The sequence below is a fragment of the Gloeophyllum trabeum genome, assembly GCF_000344685.1.
Source record: "Gloeophyllum trabeum ATCC 11539 unplaced genomic scaffold GLOTRscaffold_00004, whole genome shotgun sequence".
Classification (NCBI taxonomy): Eukaryota; Fungi; Basidiomycota; class Agaricomycetes; order Gloeophyllales; family Gloeophyllaceae; genus Gloeophyllum; species Gloeophyllum trabeum.
In genome coordinates this window covers 741,639-762,674 of record NW_006920413.1, presented here as the reverse complement: position 1 = coordinate 762,674, position 21,036 = coordinate 741,639, and the positions used below count along the sequence as shown (strand labels likewise).

Here is a 21,036-nt window from a genome sequence, read left to right as displayed (position 1 = left end):
AACGCGTTTGCTGGTGATAAGTCAGCCGTTTGCAACCACAAGTCGCCTACACCAGGGTCAGGCTTTGGAGGGCGCGTCGGTTTGTGTCGAGGAGGTACGATGCGAGGTGAACGGAAGACGTTGGACTTGAGCATAATTCGTGAGCACGAAAGGGGAGTGATAGCGCGGATTGCTGCATCTTGGTTAAAGCCGAATATGCTGTGGCTTGAAACAAGATAGCGTCGCTGTCCTAGTCAGTATCGCTAGAGATAACTAAGCTGACAGGTGAAAGATGAAGGACGTAGGTACTTAACTTAGCGACATGGAAGATAAGTTGGGATATGTCAGTCGCATCGGCTATCTTACACGCAACTAGACGCGCGCAGGTACGGCTATTTCCACCAGCACCTGCTGGTCATCTAACGTTCGGAAAGCTCGAGGGATAGCTAAGGTACCTCAGTTATCCTAGCTATCTATGCGTTGAGCTAATTTGCAACAAACACAGTGAGTTGCTCGTCTACTAAGTCTTTTTTAAGAGGCGCAGGATCAAGCCTAGGAAGTGAGGCACTCGCTGATTTGCCAAATAGGGTTAGGGCTATAATGTAGAGTCGTCCGTGATGGCTCCAACCAAAGCTAACGGCAGTCTCTGGATCAAAATGTCTTACTCTACGCACCTGCGTTGCATACAAACAAACAGCATGAAAAATATAAGGCACAATGTCTGATACACGAGGTAAAGAGCGACGCCCGAGAGTAGGCCAAAGGGAGTTTGAATATTTCGACGCAGAATCCATCCTATACGAATTATTCGTGTAAACCTGTAACAGGGAAGTTCATTGCATCCTAAAATTGTCATAACTGATGAAGGAAAGCAGGACTAATCAGATAAACGCTGTTTTCTCGCCCGTTACCATGGGAGGCGGGGATAAGGGCTTTGCGGCAGACATCGCAAGCCAGGACTGGGATTACAGACGTTGCAATTGTGGGACGCGGGGGGAGCACACACAGCACAAAGGGCCATTTTAGGATACCAAAGTGCTGCAGCTGCCGCATAATCGAGCCTTGGGGTGCTGCAACGCAACCAAGGCTACACTCCTTGTGATTGGTCTTGTCCCCCACATGAGCAACGCCTCATCATTGTCCATACAAATGATGGGTGATGGGACGTACCGTGTACGGGCCTGGGTCTTGATCAAGCAAGTGGTATTTCCTTCTCTCCCTTTCCTCGGGCATAGTTCTCAGCCAGAACATTGTATTCCTGCTTCACGCTCTTTATCTGGGTACGCAAATCCTGTTTGGCATCGTCGTCGGTCAATTGCCCCATAAGCCCTTCAATCGAGTAGACGCTGAAAAACTTGTTTTGCCGGTTATACAAGTCATCGGAGGGGACGGGCGACGAAGTTGGAGCGTGGAAGACAGAGGTCAGGATATCGATATCATGCGGGATAGCGAAAGTGTCCCGGGTGTCGTCGTAGGAAAATAGGAAGTATATGTGATGGAAGCCAGACCAAGCCAAGGCACTTAAACACTTGTCTCTTACCACGCGTACATATAGGCGTATAACACCGTAACTGACCTTAAGCACATCGAACTGCAGGGCCGATATCCGAGCGAGAAATGGATGATTAGACTCGGCAAGCAGATGCAGTACCAGTGCACTGACCAAGGCTCGTGAGTACTCAGAAAAATGCACTCGTCGGACCCAACACCTCTCTTCTCCCGAGGTATTTCGTAAAACTTCCGGATACAGTTAACCTCTCCGTGCCAGAGGGGGCAAGATGCTTCGTCATTAGTCTCTGCGACCACCAAGGATAGATCCTTCGAACGCAAGACTGCTGCTCCGAACACCTTAGAACCGGACGAGACACCTCCGCGGGTAAGAGGAATAATCGACTGAGTCAGTACATCCAGGAAAGCCTGCAACAGCGTGCTAGGTCCATGCTCAGGAGGACGAATGGCTACCTCGGACATCTTTGCTTCCAAGGTCGGGTCCAAGGCAAGTCCTCTTTATATCCCTGACAGCTATCAGCAGGTGCCGTCGGTCCGTTATCGCACATGAGGATTGCGTGGGTGCAAAGCATGCGAAGCCTTCATCTCAATTCTATGCATAGAGCGGGCGCATTGCGCAGCAAGGACAGCAGGAACATGGAGATCAGACAGTTGTGTTGCCATGAAATAGAGGCATAAAAGGATTAACCCTAGATAAGAAGCACGGTTCACTTGGAACTGAAGGCTAAAAGATGTCGCTGCCAGGAATTGAACCTGGGGCTCGTCGGGATAGACTTGTGAACAACCACAACGACGCGATTTAACCACTAATCGACAGCGACCGATAGTGAGTCTTGTTTTAACATATATAACTGCACAACCATGTACTGTATGGCATATTGATCATGACTATCGTCATTCGACAGCTTGACCGGCAGTGTGTTCTCGACCGCTCCGCGCGTCCGATACCTCGTTCGACGCATCTTGTCACCGACCACCATGAGGAAGACGTCGTACGTCGTGACCTTCTTTGCAGTCCTCATTTCGCTCGCCTTCGTACGTCCACCGTGTCTGGTTTTGGGCCATTACTGACGATTCGGGCAGACGCTGTTCTCCGCATATCTACCAGACTGGTTCGCTATCCGAAAGTAGCCTCTTGTACGGCATCTGACTTTCTACATTAAAGGCTCGAAGAGACCGGTCCTGATCTCCCCTACACGAAAGCCACCATCCGCTATGGCCTGCTGGAGGTCTGCGAGCGCCAGAAGGTGCAGATCCCGGGGCCTGACGGGAGCAAAATCGACTACACGCGGTACGAGTGCCGGCCGTGGCCTGCTCGGGTGACCGACAAGTGCGAGACGGAGAACAAGACGCTCTGCGTCGAGTGGACGAGTGCGGGGTACTTCGTTGAGCTGAGCATCGGGTTCGCTGTGACCGCGCTCCTGGCTATCGTGTTCGGAGTCAGTACCCATTCACGGAGGAGGAGGATTTGGAGGGCTGTTGCTGGTCTTGTCGCAGTACACGGTACACAGCAAATGGATGAGATGAAGATTGGGCGTGACGCTAACTCCTCCCTCTACTAGCCATTCTGCAAATCGTCGCGTTCGCACTTATCACTGATGCCTATCGCAAGTCTCGTTACGCAGGATTCGAGCACGCTCGACCTAGTATGTTGTGCATTTGCGACTACACTATCGTGCTAATGGGCTCCTCAGGCACTGCCTACGTTCTCAACATGGTCGACTGGCTGCTCTCCATCTTCATCGTCTTCGGCGTGGTGACCACAGGTATTTCCGCCGACGCCGGTCATAGATGGGCTGCTGGAAACAGGGCGTACCAGCCGATTCGTGGAGGAGAGTAAACTACACAGGTCATATAGTCGCTTAACGAACCCTTCATGACTCGCGACGAATACATTGTCTCCGATTATTCTTTGCATTCACTGTATCGTCCGCACTCCAACTCCTATTTCGCTTTCATATCGCCTCCACCTGTATTATATATATTATGCACGACTTTGCTGCCATTAGTATTCAAGCGTGAAGTGTTAGTCTTCCGGGTAGTCCACTTGATCATACAACCGAAGGGTCTCATTCCAATCCCTCTTTCTCCTTCTCCGGATAGAGAAATACTTCACTCGGCTCTCCCAACTTCCCCTCACCCTGCCCTTCTCCCTACCACCGAGCTGCGCAAAATACGTCTCCGGATCTTCCGGCAATCCCAGCCTACGCGCAAGCACCATCACCCGCTCGTACAAGTCCCTCCTTACCTCCGCAATCTCTCGCAATGTCCGGCCCCGAACTAGCAACAGCCGAACCAAAGCTGCAAACGCTCTGAACGCGCTCACTGCGTCCTCCATCCACCTCAGGGTCATCCACATCACCGCAGGGACGACCACAGCCGTTAAGGGCGCAACGGGGAACGTGATCACCATGCTACCCAACCACACGCATACCCCCGAGATCAGCCCGTACACGAGCTTGTATTGCGCGATCTCGTCCCAAGTGTCCCACACCGGCCCCGTCTTGGTGAAGTTGCGCACCCCGATGAAGGTGGTGAGCACGATGGGGAGCCACAACAGGAGCCCGGGGATGGAGAGCGTGAAGAGGACGAGCGACCAGCCGAGGCGGATGGGTATGCGCCGGAGGATGGTGGCCCGCGAGAGCGGGCGGCGGATGCGGTCGTCCTTGACGCCCCATTTGGAGAGGGTGTCTTGATAGGACTGGGCACGTAAGTATTTCATGATTGCCGGAAAAGCGCAAGAGGTCGTCGAGGGGACTGACCTTCAAATCCTGCCTGAGCTTCACCAACTCCCGTATCTCCTCCCTCATCTCGCCCTCCCCCTCACTCCCGCTCGCGGTGGTATTCCCCTCCCCATTCGTGCCCGGCACGGTCAACTTAAACGCGTCGAGGAAGGTGCGCACGACACGGACGTAGTCGCCGAGGCTCATGCGCGTCCCGAGGGGCGCATACATGCGCGCGGCGAGCTTGCTCGTGCGCACGAGGTCCCACGAGGGCGAGTCGAGCGTGCCCGCGGAGATCTGCTGGTGCATGCGCGCGGTGAGCAGCCGGATGTGAGTATAGTCGACTGGAGCGAGCAGCTCCGGATGCGCCTGAGCGAGAGGATGTTAAGCTAAGCACCGCCCAAAGAGCATGGGACACTTGCCTTGGGTGTGAAGCGCATGGGCGGGTGGAAGGTAACGAGGACGTCGGAGCGCCAGTGTTGCCTGTGCCTGTGCGCACGAGCTGACTGAGGGCAAACTCCACGCGAACACGCAGAGTGACTCTTACATGTAAGTGATGGAGCAATTTAGTATGGATATCTCGAAAGCCGGGTTGTCGCGGTTCCTGGATAATACCTCGGACACGAGACGAGCAACTAGGGAACAACAGTGAATTATGTGTACGCGGGTGTCAGCAAAATTCCTCACCTCCTGTTTTCAAGGGCGCGATACTGGGATGATACCTACTCGCCCCTTCCGGGAATAAGCATACGGCGTCTCCCTTTTCCAGAGCCTAGGGTTGCAGATCAATACAGTTCAGTGATCTGTCGGCCAGAGCACACTTACCTCCATGAGATTACCCATAACCATGCTATTGTCCACCTCCTGGTCGCCAAAGTCCTTCCGCCGTTTGATGGGGACGGTTCCGGCGGACTCGATGAGCCAGCTAGTAAATGTCTTCTTGCCAAATTGTGTGGATTTGGCTGTAAGTCTGAGCATGTTGCGCCGCTGGAAGCGCAGAGGACCGATGGCAAGGGTAAGTTCGACTCGGAATCGGGTCATTGATGGATGCATGGGGGACGTACCCGCTGAGGGATGGCTGTTACAAGTAATCTACAGGGTGATTAGAGGGGTTCCGATCATAGCCGCCGTATTAACTTACAATGCATCCGTGAGGGAATTGCTGTGATTCGCACACACAATGCTAGTTTAACGCGGTCAAAAACGCTCTAACACCTCCAAGCTGGCATGCCCACCATGGCTCCCCCGTCTTCGGTACATGTTCCGCGTTCTCTACCACGATAGTCCCGTAAAATATCTTCAAGACAAACTTGAAAAGCAGCCTTTGCGAGCATCAGGTCACTCCGCCCACCCATCGTTTGGATTTATGACGCACCGTATTAGAAAATACGACCACGGAGTGGGTGACCCTTGAGGCATAGTAGATCCTTCGCGCTATACCAGTCCCAGTCGAGTTCCAGACATCAAGGCAAGCGTCAACGACGTTCACAAGCCATGCGCAGCGACGATGACGACGACCAGACGTGTCTCCCCGGCCAAGCAAAGCGCGGAGACTGCCCCTGATCGCATCGCAGAGGCGCGTACCGTCGCGTGGCCGGCGACCTAAGCCTAGAGTAATTGCAGCCCGAAATGGCAGGCACTCGTAAAATTCAAACCTTGCGCTTTGCACGAGCAATACATCCCTTCCGTTCTAAGTTTGCGGGATCGCTGAAGACGACGTCGCCGCCATGGAACAGACACTGAGCAAGATACGACCGCACACGAATTCGTCGCTGGCTCACCAAAAGGCGCCGGCGACGCTTCTGAGAGCACTCGAGGCTACGCTGGACGAGCAGAAGATCGAGCGGACGCCGACTGCATACTTTGCGGCGCTGTTGACGACTTTGGACGGTACACTGCAGAAAGAAAAGGACTTGGGTCTCTCGCTCGGCGAAGGTGATGTACTCCCAGCAGAATTGTATCTTTTGTCGCTCGTCGTACCCTTCGTCCAATCGCCCGTAATTTGCTCCCACCTCAACACCTTGCTCTCCCTCACTGCCCCGCTTTTTCCACACCTTGTACCGCATGCACCTGCCCTGCGTTCGCAAATAACGATATACGGTGCCGTCGTCTTAGCGCTGGACCGAGCGCACCTCGAGAACCCAACCATCAAGCAGTCATTTGCGTCCCTTCTATACTTGTGCCTCGATCCGCGCCCGAAGGTCCGCAAAAAGGCCGCGGAAGTCGTCAAGGACATTCTTGACAACCCGCCCGTCCCGCTAGCTATCCATCCGTACGCAGAGCGCGTCGCAGAATGGGTTCAGAACACATTGGCAGAGGTAAACTCTGGCGCACCGCAGAAATTCAAAGGCAAAAAGGACGACTCGGATGTTGCCGAGACCGCTATTCACCTACTCGCCTTTCTACGCCCCGTCCTCCTCAAGCTGCCCCCCTCCGTAAGTCTTTGATTCCTGAATTACCTAGTAGCACGCTAACCCTAACCCACCCAGTCCTTTCCCCCCATCGCATCCGCCCTCCTCTCCCTTCCCCGCCTCGCCAACCCGTACCTCTCGAACAGCGCATACACCCTGCTCTCCTCCCTCCTCGCCACCCCCGACATCGCCGACCAAACTTCGTCTATTTTGCACGCCATCATCACCAACCCGCCGCTCAAGTCCGACACGACCCTCGCGCCGGCATGGGTGCGTGTCCTCGGGCACGCCATGCTCGCCTACCACGCCTCCGACGCCCAGGCGTGCGCAGGCGAGCTCCCGCGCGTGTGGAAGGTCGTGTGGACGTTCCTCGAGTCGGCTGACGGGCCTACGAGGGCGGCGGCGGCGGAGAGCCTGCACCTCCTCGCGCAGTGCTTCACGCCGTCTCTAATTGCCGCCGCGGTCGAGGACCCCAAGGCCCCCGTAGCGAAGATCGTGCACGACGCGCGCAAAGGCCTCGACGCTCTAGCGTTCGCGCGAGCCATCCCCGAAGTCCTCGCGGTGAACTCGGCGCTCTTCGATAACCTGCGCTTCCGCCCGGGCGGGTCGAGAACGGCGCCGACCGCTGCACAGACGCTCATGCTCCCGACCTCGCAGAAGATCGCGGAGCTACGCGTCGCAAAGGGCTTCGAGTTCAAGGAGGCGGCGGACGCGGCGCTGGGCGCGGCGATGAGCGTGCTCGGCGCGCACGTCCTTCTCGAGGCCATCCCGCTCAACATCGAGCCTGCAGACCGGTGAGTAACTGATTCTTGCAAGTAGTCATGTATCTAATCTAGTCGTCTACCAGACAAGCAGGCCGCGAGCCGCGCGCGTTCCTCCTGCCGCTGCTCGCGCACCCGCACCCATCGCCGCTGGCCCACTTCGTCGCGTACTTTGTTCCCCTCAGCGAGCGCATGTTCGACTACCAGCAACGCGCGGAGGGCGAGGGGCGCGCAGCGGAGGCGAAGCTCTGGAGCGTGCTTGTCGCGCAGGTGTGGGCCGGGCTCGTCGGGTACTGCTGGGGCACTGTGGACCTCCGCGAGGTGGGTTCTACGAGTTTGTGAATGGAGGTAGAGGCTGACTTGCGTGCAGAGCTTCACCCCGCAGTTCGCGCAGCTCCTTTCGCAGGTGTTGTACACGCAGCCCGAGCTGCGCGCCGCGGTCCTGCGAGCCCTGAAGGTGATCATCGACTCGAACGTCGCGCTCGCCACCGAGCGGGGCAGCGAGGCGCGACAGAAACTCCCCGCATCTGTGGACGCAGACCGTATCCCGCCCGAAGACGCGCAGGCGAACGTGGCTTATCTGAAGACGCAGGTGGAGAGCTGGCTTGCGGTGCTGTTCAACTTGTTCTCGACGGCCGATGACAGGAACAGTGTGGGCGAGGTCATCGCTGCTTGGGCCGCGCTCGCTGACAGCAAGGTTCGTGCGTACTCCCATGTTTTTATCCTCTTTTCTGATACATTGCGCGAGAACAGGAAGTAACGAAGGCCTATGCCAAAGTGCTCGACTTGTTTAAGCGGCACGTCGCCAGCACAGACGAGGGCAGCGGCGGCGTGACAGCCACTACGCAGGACCTGCTCGTCATCCTTCTCCCGTACCTCAGTGCGCAGGACGCGTCGGCGCTCTTCGACTTCTGCCTGAGCGAGCAGGTGCTCGCGCACCGGGACAACGCGGTGCAGAAGCGCGCGTACAAGATCCTCGTGAAGCTCGCGGAGAGCGGACAGGCGGAGGTGAGAGCGGAAGAGGTGCTCGGCCGCCTACAGGCGGTCTTGGACAAGCTTGGCGCGGCGGGAAAGAAGGAGCGCTTCCATCTTCTTTCCGTCGTGGTCGAGAGGATCCCGGCCAACGCGCTGCACCTGATACCCTCGCTGATACCAGAGGCGGTGCTCGGGACGAAGGAGCCCTCGGAGAAGGCGCGCGGGGCGGCGTTCGACCTCGTGGTGGCCATGGGCAAAAAGATGCAGGAGGGGGGTACGGTTAAGCGGGATATGGTGGATGGAATGGATGAGGATGCTAGTGGCGAAGGTGGGCTGTTATTATCATGTTTTTGATCTGGCAGGTTAGACCCATCTGTTGACAGTTGCTGCGAGTATTGAGGAGTACATGACTATGGTTGCGGGAGGTCTCGCTGGGGCGAGCCCGCATATGGTCAGCGCTACCGTCACTGCCATCTCAAGACTAGTATTCGAGTTCAAAGGTATGTCACTTATCAGTACACTTCGCACCGTATTCATTGGTTACCTAGACTGGATTTCACTTAAAATGCACGACGAGATATTCTCGACATTGCTCGTATTCCTTTCCTCCGCCAACCGTGAAATCGTCAAGTCGACTCTCGGTTACGTCAAGCTCGCCATCCACACGCTCCCGACGGATCTCATTCGCCCGCAACTCCCGGACCTCGTCAAGGCCCTGCTTGGCTGGTCTCACCAGCATAATAACCACTTCAAGCTCAAGGTACGACACATCTTCGAGCGGATGATACGTAGGTTTGGGTGGGAGCACGTATACGCGTGTGCGCAGGAAGAGGATGGGAGGAAGGTGCTGCTCAACATCAAGAAACGCAAGGACAGGGCGAAGAGAAAGAAGGCCATGACCGGGGACGCAGAAGATGACGAAACGGTAGGTGCGGTCCTCATTCCAAGTCGTTTTTGCTGATCGTGTGTCGTTTTGTAGGGTGTTGCAGCGAAACCTGCAGCCGGCGACGCGTTCGAGGATGTCCTGTATGGCAGCGAGAGCGAGCTGGCATCGTCGGATGAAGAAGGCCCTTCTCAGCCCGCGAAACAAAAGAAGAAAGGTAATAAAGGCGGCGCACGGCTACGTCTCGACGGTAATGAGCCCATGGATCTCTTGGAGGGTGCTGCATCACGCATTGCTAGTGAGTCATCTTCACGAAATCTTGACGGTCGATGAAGCCAATGTTTCGTACCTTCTAGCTTCACAAGGCCGAAGGCGTAAACCTGGAAAGGACGCCGATCGCTTCAAGACAAACGACGATACGGGCAAGATGGTCATCGACGAGGAGAGTGATTCTGATGCCGCCCCGGCGGCTGAAGACGTTGTCGGCACTGCGTACCGAGAAAGCATGACGTCCGCTGACGGATTCACCCGCGGTCCCAACGGGCGTATGAAAGCGAACAAGGACACAAAGAAAAGAAGAAGAGAGAATGCCGAAGCGGACCAGGACGTCGAGATGGAGGACGTCGCGGCCGCTCCAGAAGGGAAAAAGGGCAGCAAGCAACGGAAAACTGAAGCAAAGCTTGGACACGAGTTCAAAGCCAAGGTAAGAGTGGCCTACCTATTCACTACGCGCATATCACTAATGCCTCATGCCAGAGGGCCGGGGGCGATGTCAAGAAAGGCGGAGTCGACCCCTACGCATACTTACCACTGTCTCAAGCCGCGAAGAAGTCTGGTCGGGGACGTAATAAGATTGGCATTGCTGGTAAACGTTGAAGACCTGATGGGGTCACTTTAGCTGCTGTTCTTCGCCTTCGCATCATTGGACACCGGTGTTGTATTAGAGTATGTATGAGGACAAAGGAAGCACACGCTGTAAAAATGAGAAAGCCTATGGAGTACATGAAGCTAAGGAACGTGGTATGCAAGGAGTCCGAGGGGGTTGCGATATGGAGGTATAGCCAATTAGTCCGGTGTATAAGAAGAGATGGTGGAGACAACTACGACAATTGAGGACGAATAGCGACAGCAGGATGCAGAGTGCTAGATACTGTAAGATGCATAGCTGTCTACCCGCAAACCCAGATATGATACACCCATGACGGTGAATTCACCGTAACAAATCAATGCGTTGGTCGTTGGAGGGATAGCGATACGCCACGAATTCTGGATCCTGTTGCACTAGTTCGTCCAGATTTCTTCGAGATATGACGGACATGCGGGGGAGGGTGCTGTGACCGGATCCTGCCTCGTGCCGCCCTTCGGAGTCGGAGGAACGCCAGCCAGGATAATCCGGTGACGGACTAATGATGTGAACCTCTCTCTGGTCAGGAATGGCTGGCGACTTCTTGCCGAACAGAGTCGAGAGTCCAAACCGACTCCTACGCTTGCTGGGAGTCTGAGCCCGTGGGGTGGGCCTCAACTCCTGCTCATACCTCGCATCATCGAGGCGACCAAGAGAACGACGCGAAATGCCGAACTCGTTGTACTTGCTCGCGAACGGTGCTCCCACTATGCCCGCAGGCCCGGTAGTCATCATCGCACCCTTGGGCGGGTTAAGAGGAAGGTGAGGGCGAGAACTGATTCCGCCGAACGATTGCCGCCTTACCTCGGCATTCCTGAAAGGCGCCTGAGGAGCAACCAGCCCATTGGGAAGAATGGGAGGTTCGTACGTAAACACTGTTTGTGGACGAGTGTCGGTCGGGAATCGTACTTCGGCCTCGTCTGGGAGGGGAGGCAGGGACTTCTCGCGCTGCATGATGGAAGCGGGACGAGTGGTGGAAGGCGATAGTGTGGCGCCGTAGGAGGATGAGATGGAGCCTTGGAAGCTACGGCCTCTATCATCGGGACCTAGCTGCATGTTTCTTGGGTTTGGCGACCTGGGTTCGTCGGGCGCGGGATAGGCTTGCCGCATTTCAGGGTCTTCATTTCCACCACTCTTGTGGCCATCGAACCCAGCATCTCGATGATCTGGAACAGATTTACGAGACGATGAAGGTGAAGGCAGGAGGCTAGATGGTGCTGTTGGGGGAGACATACCAGCAGGTGAAACGGGATAGCTTTGAGATATGGAGGATGACAAAGACGGCATGGATTGACGGGAGGACGACATGCCCTGATCCCCGGACGCGGACATTCCCCTCTCTCGACCCCTCTCAACAAGGTAGGACAGAGGTGGGGGAGGTGCTAGCGGGAGATCGTCCACCAGGTGACCATGACCATTGGTGGGAATGCCGTTCTCGCTCTTGGAGGAGCCGCCGGTCACTATCCGCCATATCTTTGCGAGGCCCTTCCTCTTCTTTTTAGACTTGACAGTCTCGGTCTTGGAACCTTGGTAGTCCGCAGGCTCCAACTGCGCATCCCCTGGCCACATCTGGCTGAGACGCAGTGAAGGGGCATTGCTGCTGATATCAACGGAAGGATGAGCTCCATGACCTGCCCGAGCATGCTCGCGCTGCAAAGCGACACTAGGAGAGGCTATCAGAACACTTCAGCCTAATGCACAACAATTAACTCACTGCATATCAACCATGCTTCCGGACATCCCCGATGGTGCCAGACTGTTCTGGCTCCTCCAACCAGGAGATAAATTACCCAAACCAAAGAATCGTGATCGACGGTTAGGCGACATGGACCCGATGCTCTGGACATCAGAGAACGACGCCTGGGACAACGCTCGGGGTAAGGCAGGTCTATCCCCAGTTAGGATGCTCGACGGCCTGCCAGAGGTAGATTGGACATATCGAGGCCCAGGGCGAGCGCCAGAGTGGACGCCGCCATCTGTATGAGGAAGTGGACTGTTAACAGAGTAGACTGAATTGACGTCGATGACAGAACCGCGCGAAGACTTCCGTGCGCGACTTCTCTCTCGCTTTTCCTCCCTCTTCCTCCTTTCCCGCTCCTCCTTCTCTTCCTTGCGGACATCGACGTGCTCGACGATCATGCCATTCTCCAGTAAGGTCACCTCGCGTCCATGGTTGTGAAGTAGACCCGCAGAAGGCATCGAAGTCGAGCGAGGGGTCTTGATACGAATGCCGCCCGTGTCGTCATCCGGGACTGCACTGCTACCCAACTCGTAAGCAGATCGACGCAACTGGGAGTACGTATCCCTCATTTTGTCTTCAAGCAAACGGGACTCCTGCAGGGCTTGTGCACGCGCGAGCGTCTCGGCTTCCAGTAGCATTCGCTGACTCTTCACGTAGCTAGCTACTGTCTGCTGTCGAGCACTGGGCTCCTTCGGGTTCTAGATAACGTATTGAGAACCCCGTCAGCAGATTTTGGCATCCCCAACGCACCATGCTAATCCATATCTTCAGGTTGTACTCTGTCAAGAGGTCGCCTTTCGCTCTGGGGCGACCCGGATCAGGAGTCACCTCACCGGATGCCTCCTCCTGCGCTTCCCTCTGACAGAGCTCGAGGTAGTACACATCGCTCTCCCGCTCCCAAACACCTGGCGAGGTCACGTCAACGTCGGCCATATCTTGGTCACGCATCGCACACTCGATGCACACCTCCTCCTGCGGCACCGGAGGATTTTGGGAGAGGATAGGGTTCACAGGATTGGGCGCGGACGCTGGAGTGACGTAAGTGGGATGCTGAGCGTACGCGCGCGGCTTAGGTGAAACTGGAATAGGGACTGAGCTCGAAGGGTTGTACGACGGCGCGGCGGACATGGGGACGAGGGTAGAGCTGTTGTTGGTGTTGTTATTGTTGTTAGGGCCCGCACCAACGCCGGCGGCGGGTAAGGAAGGATGTCGCGGTGAGGATGGGAGAAGAGCAGCAGGAGTGTCCCCCCAAGGCTGCGTCTGACCCGCCGAGCGCGGTCGACCTGACTGGTCCGGCGGCGTGGTCGTCGGCTCCTTCCCCTTCTCACCACTGCCCTGCCTAACCTCCCAAGAGCCACCAGCCTGCGGTGAATGCTCGTCCCTACTATTGGCGTACCTGTCATCCACCTGACGGGGCCCTCCATTCGCCGACGCATACGACACAATGCTCTCCTTCAACTGCAGCTGCTGCCGTTGCTGGATATCCGCCCAAGCATCGTACGGACGCGGTGAATCTGCCTTCTGCCGTTGTTGGTCCTGGGTGAAGTAGTCGACAGCGCCATTCGGCCTGGGCGATTCACCGCGCCCATTTATAGCACCTCCCCGACCGTCGTCGTCTCTGCTGGGCCCGGGGCTCTGCATCATCACGCTACCTCTTCGATCAGACCCAGATGGCGGATGGGCAACAGAGGGGTAGCGATTATCCTTGAAGTCGAGCTCGGAGAGAGCCAAATTGCGTGGGTAACCGTTGATGTGAGAATGCACGTTGGAAGAGAGCAGACCCATGCCGTCTGCCGGTGGTGGTGGAATTGCGGTGGCCATGGCAGGAACAAACAGTCGTCAGACAGCCTCCAAGTTACGAAAATGCGGGGTAAAAACGGAAGGAAGGGAAGGAGAGGAAGAAGTCGGAAAGCTGTAGGTAAACGGGGATCACGCTTGCCGCTGTTGCAGTCGTGCCGAACAGAGATGAATGGAAGAGAGAGGCGGGCGCTGTTCTGGCCTGTCCGGAGCCGTCGTCGGCGAGACTGGCAGCGAGGACGAGCAGAGAAACGGAGAATAACAAACAGGAAAGAGAATCGCTGCAAGCGATACGGCCGGCTGTCAGGCGGTGTTAGTCGCCCGACTCGTGAATGCAGCCTGCAGCGCCTCACAACATGCTATAACGGGAAACTACCGCTGTACCAAGTCTCCCGGATTGTTGTACTGGCGACGACAGAATCAAACGATCTACAATATTGCGCGCTTCGTACGCTAGTACATATGGCAGTCTACGCGAAAGGTGCAGAAAGCTTGCTCTGAGAGGTGGAGGAGACCTGGATACCGCCCATCATCCAGGGTGACTGTACTGCCCTCCTGCCCGGTCATGGCGAATGGAGAAAGAGTGGATGAATCGTCGTCGTGGAGGTCGAGGAAAAAGGTTTATCGTGGCTTACGCCAAGATTATGCACACGGTTGAAATATAGACTATGCGTTCCGTCCATACTGCAGCTATTCTACTTGCGGTACCTGAAACAATATGGTAAGCAGAAGGTACTCAAGCATCCCTTGAAGGAGCTCACCAGAGCACACTCTTCCGGTTTCGCCTCATCTTTCGCTGTAGCTGGAGCATGCCATACAGCAGTGCCTCAGCTGTGGGTGGGCACCCGGGGACGTAGATGTCAACAGGGACAATACCTGACTGTATGTCAGAATCCCCATGAACAAAACCAGGCAAGAGAGCAGGCTTACGATCGCAGCCCCGGACAACAGAGTACGAGTAGTGATAGTATCCACCTCCATTAGCACATGAACCCATGGAGATGACCCAGCCTAAAACCAATCGTCAGCGCACCTCATAAACCCAGCTAGATGTCGATACTCACGAGGCTCAGGCATCTGGTCGTACACCTTCCGCAAGGCCGGGGCCATTTTGTTGGTGAGCGTTCCAGCGACAATCATGATATCAGACTGCCGGGGACTTGCACGGAACACAACACCCAGTCGATCCTGGTCGTACCGGGACGTAGCCATATGCATCATCTCCACAGCACAGCAAGCCAGACCTGCAGTACTCATCAATCCTCTGTGCGTTCCCCAAGAATAACGAACCATACCGAAAGTCATTGGCCACATGGATCCCTGCCGAGCCCAGTTCACCACCTTGTCCACCGTCGACAGAACATACTCTAATAAACCCTTAACACCCCGGCATTATAGTAGCAGAAGGGGCACGCACCCATCCCATTCTTTGGCGTCTCCAAGCTCAACTGGTTGGATCCCTGCTTTGCCAACGCAGTGATAGGCTGCGAAGGTGACGTCGTCGAGGAGGGAATCTCAGAATCGGGGGTTTGTGCAGACTTCGGTTGGGTGGAATGTAGTGAACGCACGGCTAGAGTGCCAAAACCAAAGGTCAGAGTACAACTAACTGAACATCGACTTCAGAACGCACCGTTTACACCCAATTGTGGGCGTAACGCTGCCCTACGGCTGGCGTTAACGAGGGCTGCAAGCGAACGTCAGCAAAGTAACAACTTCTGAACAGCTCGGCGTTACCTGCATTCCTGAGGACGCTGGCGGACATGACGGATGGAGGCGAAGAACGGTATGGGCAGCGACGAGCCAATGGCACCGGGCGTAATGTAACTCGGATGCGATCGGCCGGGGGTCACGTCTTTCCCGGTCTCCCGCACGGACTAGCCGGAGACCTCTTCTCGATTCGGACGTTGTGGCGACTGCTGCTGCTTGTTTTCTTTCACTTCATTGAATCTGCTCTGGAATACTAGGTCCGTGCACAGGAACATATCAAGGGCGCGCAGGCAGTCCGCAAACCGATTACGAATGATATAAGGACAGAGTCCACGCAGACACCCCATACTCAAAGCCAGAAGTCATCATCAATTCCTTTAGAACGGGGAAGCGATATCCGTACACGACCTAATGCTTGTAATCCAGACAACGGTCCGAGAAATGACATGGGAGTTCAAGAAGCAGAGGAACTGCCTTGATATCTACAGTCGCGCGCTCAATTCACACAGTCCACCATAACAAGGAATGCATGCGTACTTGGTGTCACGCCGCCTGAGAAGTGGCCACCCTCTGCATCGGATTACCGAGGGCATCATCATGGACCGGCACAACTTCCACCTTCGCCCAGCTGGAACCGAGAGCTTCCCTCCATCTCCAAGCATCCTTCGACCGCTTGCTATCCCCCCTCCGCTGCATGAACTCCACTATCTCCGGACTCCCACCTTTGAAGACTGTCCAGCGGACAATTTCGTACCATCCTTTGAATTCGAATCTCGTCTTTCCAGTGGAAGGGAATTCTTCAAATAATGGAATGGGTTTGCCCACATTGACATCCAGGGCACCGATATTGCTTCGAGTCCATAGCTCGCAGGGCGGGTTGACGTGGCCTCCCTTGTAGACCATGATGCGACAAAACTGGCTGGAGAACAACGAGAGATGCTTCTCCCCCTCCACCTCGCAATGCGTCCCATCATCCATACTCGGCGGGGCTTGGCTATCCGCCCGAGTTGGATCTAAAGCTTCACGACAGAACGTATGGGCACTTTCTCCTGGAATGCAGCGAGCCACCTCTTCTCGTGAATAGATTGCTGTTGAAGGGAAAGAAGGTGACTTTACCCCGCCTCGTCTTCCTGGCGGGATGTACTTCTGGGCCATCCCTTGTGGTGGTATGCGGCGCGCTTTCTGATGTTTGGTGGAACAGGGTAACAGAGTGAAGATGAGTTACTCAAGACTCGCTGATGGCTAGAGCCAGGCTCCCAGAACCATCCGTCTCGCGTCTTCGATCCTCGCTGCTGGGGCGTGTATGAAGATGTTATCTGCCTAGTTGTTTTGGTTAGGAAGCCAACTATAAATCAATCACATTATATCGGTCCTATTATGTAGCAGAGAGGATCGAGCACGCGAGATGAATGGTTCCGGAGGCCTGGGATTGTACTGGGAAGTCGGATTTGGAGAGCAATTAGTTTGCTTAATGCATTACAAATGTATGTACATCAGATTATATACTACAGGGATAACATCGATTGAAAGCAAGAGCAGAGCAAGGACAGCTACGCAAGCACATGACAGATCGGCGTTAGATACTCACATACGACTTTGCAACTATTGTCAGTACTTTGAGCTCGCACAGACGTCTAGTATGGCAAGAAAATATGGTCCTTTGACTGTTGCATGCGATTGGGATGGAAGCCATCAGCAGCCTTTGCGTACGACGACAGATGAACTCACCTTGGTCCGGAACATGAAGTTACCTTGCTTCTTTTGATCAATCAGGGACCGTCTTTCTCCGTGGATATAGACGATGCCAGAACGGTTCAGGTCACCAAACTCAACAACGCCATCTAAAAACCCGCTCAAGAACTATCCGAGTCTCGGACACCTAATAGTGACTTACACTCAGTAGCCGAATCAAACGGTGTTCCGGGACCCCAGCGCAACGCATCCCTGAGCGAAAACAAGGAGTTGAACTCGCTCACTCCGTTCACCACTCTCACCACGTGCGTTGCCCAATCGGTCACAAACAACCGGTGTTCATCCGGGCCAGGGCCCTCGAACCGATTGGTTTTCGTCAGCGCAACGCCTTCGCACTCCAGGATATACACCACGGGCCCAGAGACCTCGTACTTCGCCTGGAAAGGCGCACTTGGCCGGTCGCGCATAGTCCGCACCCATTCTGCCACGCTTGGGTCTTCCGACGCGTCGGCTACTTCGCACGACTCGAGCTGGAAGAGATCGGCGGTTTTGTGGGGGAAGAAGTCTAGTGGGCTGTACTTCAGATGGTAGATGAGGCCGCGGGTTTCTGGCGCCTTTGACGGGTTAGTGAAGAGCTCCATCGACTGGGTGAGGCCCCATGACAGCACTTCTTGATGTTTCTGCAGTGGGACAACTGCGGTGAGCGAGGAAAAACTGAGCTATGCAGAATACGCTCACGTCTGCCCAACGTCTCATGTCTATAACAATCTCCGAAGCAGTCTTTCCTGAATCCGCTACTTCTAGAATAATACCGTCCGTCTGCTCACGGATCGATGTGTTCGACTTGCACAGGCTACGGTGCATTGGCCAGTGCGCCTTTTGGCATGTCTTATCCTATACCGAGCATCATCTCAGCCCTTGGTTCGCAGCATTTGAAGAGATAGGTTGTCCACTAACGCAATAGGAAGCCCCGAGGCATCCTAAGAGAAGTCAGAGGGTTAAAAGCATGTCAGCCTGGCCAGGACCTAGAGGTCGCAAAGCTCCAATATGAAACATACCTTTGCACGCTAGGAGATTCTTACGCTTATCCCACTTGAGGCAGTAAGCACATTGAACACCTTTATTCCCTTTGCCCATGACGTGCAATTACGACTTCCTCTACCAGTAGTAATAACGGAGCACGGAGAGGACTGCAGAGAATAAGCGAGTAGCTTGTTATCAAGGGGTATATAGCAGGTCACTGTTCACATTAGCTTCAACGGACCAGGGTCTTGTAGCCGGTCGGGTTATTGCATGTCGCCGCCACAAAAATGCCACAGCATGGCCCTGGCTGCCGCCGGTAAACGAACGCGAAATGAAATGCGATCATATACGATGTCATTCAGAACATCCGTCTCGTCTCTTCTGCATCATATATCGTGGACAATCGCATAGCTGTCAGACGCCCATTACACAGTCCACAATGGCCCCCAACCTGGCTCGCTCAGCTCTCATAGTTATCGACATGCAAAACCACTTCTTCAGTATCGCGGGACACATCGTGAAACGCCTAATACCGCTGATCGAGCTGTACCGTGAGCGGAACCTACCAGTCATCTTTACCCAGCACGGACACCTTCCCGACGACAAGGGATCTCTTGTGCGACGCTGGGGCCCCCCAGGAAACGGTCTGTGCTGCTTGCCATGTGGAGAAGGTTGGGCTGAACGGTAACACCACGACCAGGGTCCATCCTGCGCTATTCGGACGATTGGAAGCTTATGCCCGAACTTGACAAGCTAGCAGCTCACGACGAGCGACTCGAGGATAAGAGCCAGTACGACGCTTTCCTGAATACCGCCCTGGAGGAGCGTCTTCGAGCGAGGGGTGTCACCACTGTCGTCATCACCGGGACACTCACCAACCTATGCTGCGAGACCACCGCCCGCGAGGCGTTCTGCCGAGACTTTGAGGTGGTGGTCTTGGACGATGGATGCGCTGCTGCAAGTGCGAAGCATCATCGCGCAACTCTGGAGAACATCGAGTTTGGCTTCGGTGATGTGTGGAAGATCAGTGATCTCATGCAGCGCTTGCAAGCCAAAGGTAACAAGGTTTAGCCCAACGGCAGAGTGTCGCTTGCGTACGATAAGAGACTATTCACGAGAAGTAGCAAGTCACAGAATTCCAATGTGTTATGTATAGCAGATGATTTACATGATGTAGTACTTCGACTTCGTTATCCCTCTCGTACATGTGTTCGTGAACAGAACAGAAAGCTCGCAACAATATATCAGACCAGGGTATCACCCATATTCCGTCCCTCGAGTCTATACAGCCAATTTTCCCCAAGAACGCAGAGATCCCAAAGGAGCCTCTACATGGCCGTCGTAGAGTCAACCTCAATAGTAGGCACGATTGATGCGATGAACTTGAGGAAGACGACAAGGTAAAAGTCGACACGCATGCCCTCGACATCGTCCTCCTCTCCGGGCGTCTGCGGTGTCTCCTTACCACCCGCGCTCTTCCTGCCAAACCAGCCCTTCTTCTTCTCCTTCGTCCCAGGCGTGACCGGTCCTGAGGACTGGCGCAGCTGGTCCGCGACGACCGTCGAGTTCATCCGCTCGATGACCTTCTTCATCACGTTCGCGTGCTTGCACGGGTGCACGGACGCCGCCTGCAGCGACGCGGAATGCGGGAACGGCTCGATCGTGACCGTCTTGAACGCGTGGTCCGCGGAGACGTCCTGAAATATCTGCGACGGCGTCAACGGCGTGCGGTTCTCGTCGTAGCCCAGCAGCCAGATGCGCGGCGTCTGGTAGTACTTGTCGTACGTGATCATCACGTCGTACGTCCGCACTTGCAGGAGGTTACCCTTGGCCACTTCCACTTGGCTTGATAACGCCGTCAGTAACAGATCCTACGCTCTAGAGAAGAAGGCTGAGCACACCTGGAATCAATTACGCCAGTGCCCGTGGCCTGCGCCGTGTTCGGCGCCGCGGTCGCCTCATCCCCCGCCTCGAGATCGTCCTCCTCCATATCCGGAATCTCGTCCAAATCCGGCGTCTCCTCCGCGCCCTTTCCCCCGAGGCTCATGCTCGCTATCCCGCCGGTTACCCCGCCCGCCGCGTCGTCGTCCGGGATATCATCGATCACGCCCGGGTTCGCCGCGCTCTCGCTCAGGGCCGGCCGCCCCGCGTGCGTCTCGACCCACTCGTCTTCCTTGCCCTCGTCGCCGAAGGAGAGCATGCGCTCGGCTTCCTCATCCGCGTCGGTGTAGACGAGGGAGGTGGCGCGCCGCAGACAGGGCACGCCGCGCGTAACGAGGTACTGCTTGTCCGCGGGGAGGTAGTCGCGAGCTTTCGACGGGTCGCCTTTCTCCCTGCACGAGGTAAGACCGGGCTATTAGATTGGGATGGACTAGACGTACCAGGCCCATACGGGGAACTTATAGGTTAGGAAATCACCGGCAGCAACAAATTCTTCTAAGCAATGCGGGTGGTCGCTTGAGTAAGGTCGCTATACGAAGGAGAGATTGCGCACCTGGTGTAATCCGACCATGCTCCTTAAATTTACTCTCCCTCAATACCTGGAAGCAGCGCATCAGCTACTCTAATCTCTGTACATGAGGCACGGGAAGGATACACACAGGGCTCAGGTATTCCCGGACAGACCAGAATTGTTGCTAGACCACGACATAATCAGACTATCGCCGACGCAAACGTTTCTAATTACACACCTGTATTGCGTGCATATCGGTGGGCAGAGAAGGGTGACGAGGGAGGAGTGCAGGGCGTGCTGCCCCTGGATCGATTTAAGCCGGCCACGGCCACGTGCGGGTGGCGGGCGAGGCTTCGCAGAATGGAATGCTGTGGCCACAAGACTGCAGATGTGGGACTGGCAGTCGAGAATGAAATCCTCATGCAAAGTGCTTATTGAGATGCAAGACGTATATATGATAGCAATGCGCGGATAGCAGT

At 55.4% G+C, this 21,036-nt stretch overlaps 9 protein-coding genes and 1 non-coding gene across 10 annotated transcripts; 3 read left to right on the top strand and 7 right to left on the bottom strand.

Moving 5' to 3' along the window:
* Positions 1 to 1,171: 1,171 nt before the first annotated feature.
* On the bottom strand, positions 1,172 to 2,365 carry GLOTRDRAFT_104658 (uncharacterized protein; the record flags this gene model as incomplete). The annotated part of the gene is made up of 3 exons (XM_007865990.1): positions 1,172 to 1,499; positions 1,643 to 1,909; positions 2,349 to 2,365. 3 exons carry the CDS (start codon positions 2,363 to 2,365, stop codon positions 1,172 to 1,174), a joined length of 612 nt encoding a protein of 203 aa, XP_007864181.1.
* GLOTRDRAFT_t49 lies at positions 2,221 to 2,309 on the bottom strand. The gene has a single exon. It is a non-coding gene; the product is annotated as a tRNA-His (tRNA).
* Positions 2,366 to 2,403: 38 nt separating the features above from the next.
* GLOTRDRAFT_110389 (uncharacterized protein) lies at positions 2,404 to 4,356 on the top strand. Its single transcript, XM_007865989.1, has 6 exons — positions 2,404 to 2,523; positions 2,572 to 2,600; positions 2,654 to 2,991; positions 3,051 to 3,134; positions 3,183 to 4,189; positions 4,251 to 4,356. The coding sequence occupies exons 1-5, from the start codon at positions 2,467 to 2,469 to the stop codon at positions 3,326 to 3,328; spliced, it is 654 nt and encodes a 217-aa protein (XP_007864180.1). The 5' UTR covers positions 2,404 to 2,466; the 3' UTR covers positions 3,329 to 4,189; positions 4,251 to 4,356.
* GLOTRDRAFT_120391 (uncharacterized protein) lies at positions 3,515 to 5,633 on the bottom strand (the record flags this gene model as incomplete). Its single annotated transcript, XM_007865988.1, has 10 exons — positions 3,515 to 4,189; positions 4,251 to 4,580; positions 4,634 to 4,700; positions 4,759 to 4,846; positions 4,899 to 4,983; positions 5,037 to 5,198; positions 5,276 to 5,303; positions 5,353 to 5,394; positions 5,447 to 5,533; positions 5,587 to 5,633. The coding sequence occupies 10 exons, from the start codon at positions 5,628 to 5,630 to the stop codon at positions 3,515 to 3,517; spliced, it is 1,608 nt and encodes a 535-aa protein (XP_007864179.1).
* A 305-nt stretch (positions 5,634 to 5,938) lies between these two features.
* Positions 5,939 to 10,117, top strand: GLOTRDRAFT_37808 (uncharacterized protein; the record flags this gene model as incomplete). Its single annotated transcript, XM_007865714.1, has 10 exons — positions 5,939 to 6,646; positions 6,701 to 7,416; positions 7,470 to 7,704; positions 7,754 to 8,080; positions 8,137 to 8,686; positions 8,742 to 8,858; positions 8,907 to 9,283; positions 9,338 to 9,566; positions 9,607 to 9,944; positions 9,998 to 10,117. 10 exons carry the CDS (start codon positions 5,939 to 5,941, stop codon positions 10,115 to 10,117), a joined length of 3,717 nt encoding a protein of 1,238 aa, XP_007863905.1.
* A 334-nt stretch (positions 10,118 to 10,451) lies between these two features.
* On the bottom strand, positions 10,452 to 13,707 carry GLOTRDRAFT_127392 (uncharacterized protein; the record flags this gene model as incomplete). Its single annotated transcript, XM_007865987.1, has 3 exons — positions 10,452 to 11,808; positions 11,860 to 12,584; positions 12,637 to 13,707. The coding sequence occupies 3 exons, from the start codon at positions 13,705 to 13,707 to the stop codon at positions 10,452 to 10,454; spliced, it is 3,153 nt and encodes a 1,050-aa protein (XP_007864178.1).
* A 415-nt stretch (positions 13,708 to 14,122) lies between these two features.
* Positions 14,123 to 15,478, bottom strand: GLOTRDRAFT_73508 (NADH-quinone oxidoreductase). Its single transcript, XM_007865986.1, has 8 exons — positions 15,418 to 15,478; positions 15,314 to 15,367; positions 15,101 to 15,253; positions 14,979 to 15,050; positions 14,748 to 14,927; positions 14,614 to 14,694; positions 14,445 to 14,559; positions 14,123 to 14,391 (listed from the first exon to the last, which is right to left on the bottom strand). The coding sequence occupies exons 1-8, from the start codon at positions 15,443 to 15,445 to the stop codon at positions 14,379 to 14,381; spliced, it is 696 nt and encodes a 231-aa protein (XP_007864177.1). The 5' UTR covers positions 15,446 to 15,478; the 3' UTR covers positions 14,123 to 14,378.
* A 455-nt stretch (positions 15,479 to 15,933) lies between these two features.
* Positions 15,934 to 18,219, bottom strand: GLOTRDRAFT_137452 (uncharacterized protein; the record flags this gene model as incomplete). Its single annotated transcript, XM_007865985.1, has 6 exons — positions 15,934 to 16,572; positions 17,119 to 17,231; positions 17,285 to 17,762; positions 17,821 to 17,976; positions 18,040 to 18,062; positions 18,141 to 18,219. The coding sequence occupies 6 exons, from the start codon at positions 18,217 to 18,219 to the stop codon at positions 15,934 to 15,936; spliced, it is 1,488 nt and encodes a 495-aa protein (XP_007864176.1).
* A 331-nt stretch (positions 18,220 to 18,550) lies between these two features.
* On the top strand, positions 18,551 to 19,113 carry GLOTRDRAFT_7663 (Isochorismatase hydrolase; the record flags this gene model as incomplete). Its single annotated transcript, XM_007865658.1, has 2 exons — positions 18,551 to 18,749; positions 18,806 to 19,113. Coding segments are annotated over 2 exons (507 nt in total), but the record flags the coding sequence as incomplete, so codon positions are not given.
* On the bottom strand, positions 18,593 to 20,855 carry GLOTRDRAFT_73506 (uncharacterized protein). The gene is made up of 7 exons (XM_007865984.1): positions 20,796 to 20,855; positions 20,706 to 20,741; positions 20,600 to 20,645; positions 20,487 to 20,541; positions 20,007 to 20,438; positions 18,806 to 19,950; positions 18,593 to 18,749 (listed from the first exon to the last, which is right to left on the bottom strand). Exons 1-6 carry the CDS (start codon positions 20,808 to 20,810, stop codon positions 19,434 to 19,436), a joined length of 1,101 nt encoding a protein of 366 aa, XP_007864175.1. The 5' UTR covers positions 20,811 to 20,855; the 3' UTR covers positions 18,593 to 18,749; positions 18,806 to 19,433.
* Positions 20,856 to 21,036: the final 181 nt, after the last annotated feature.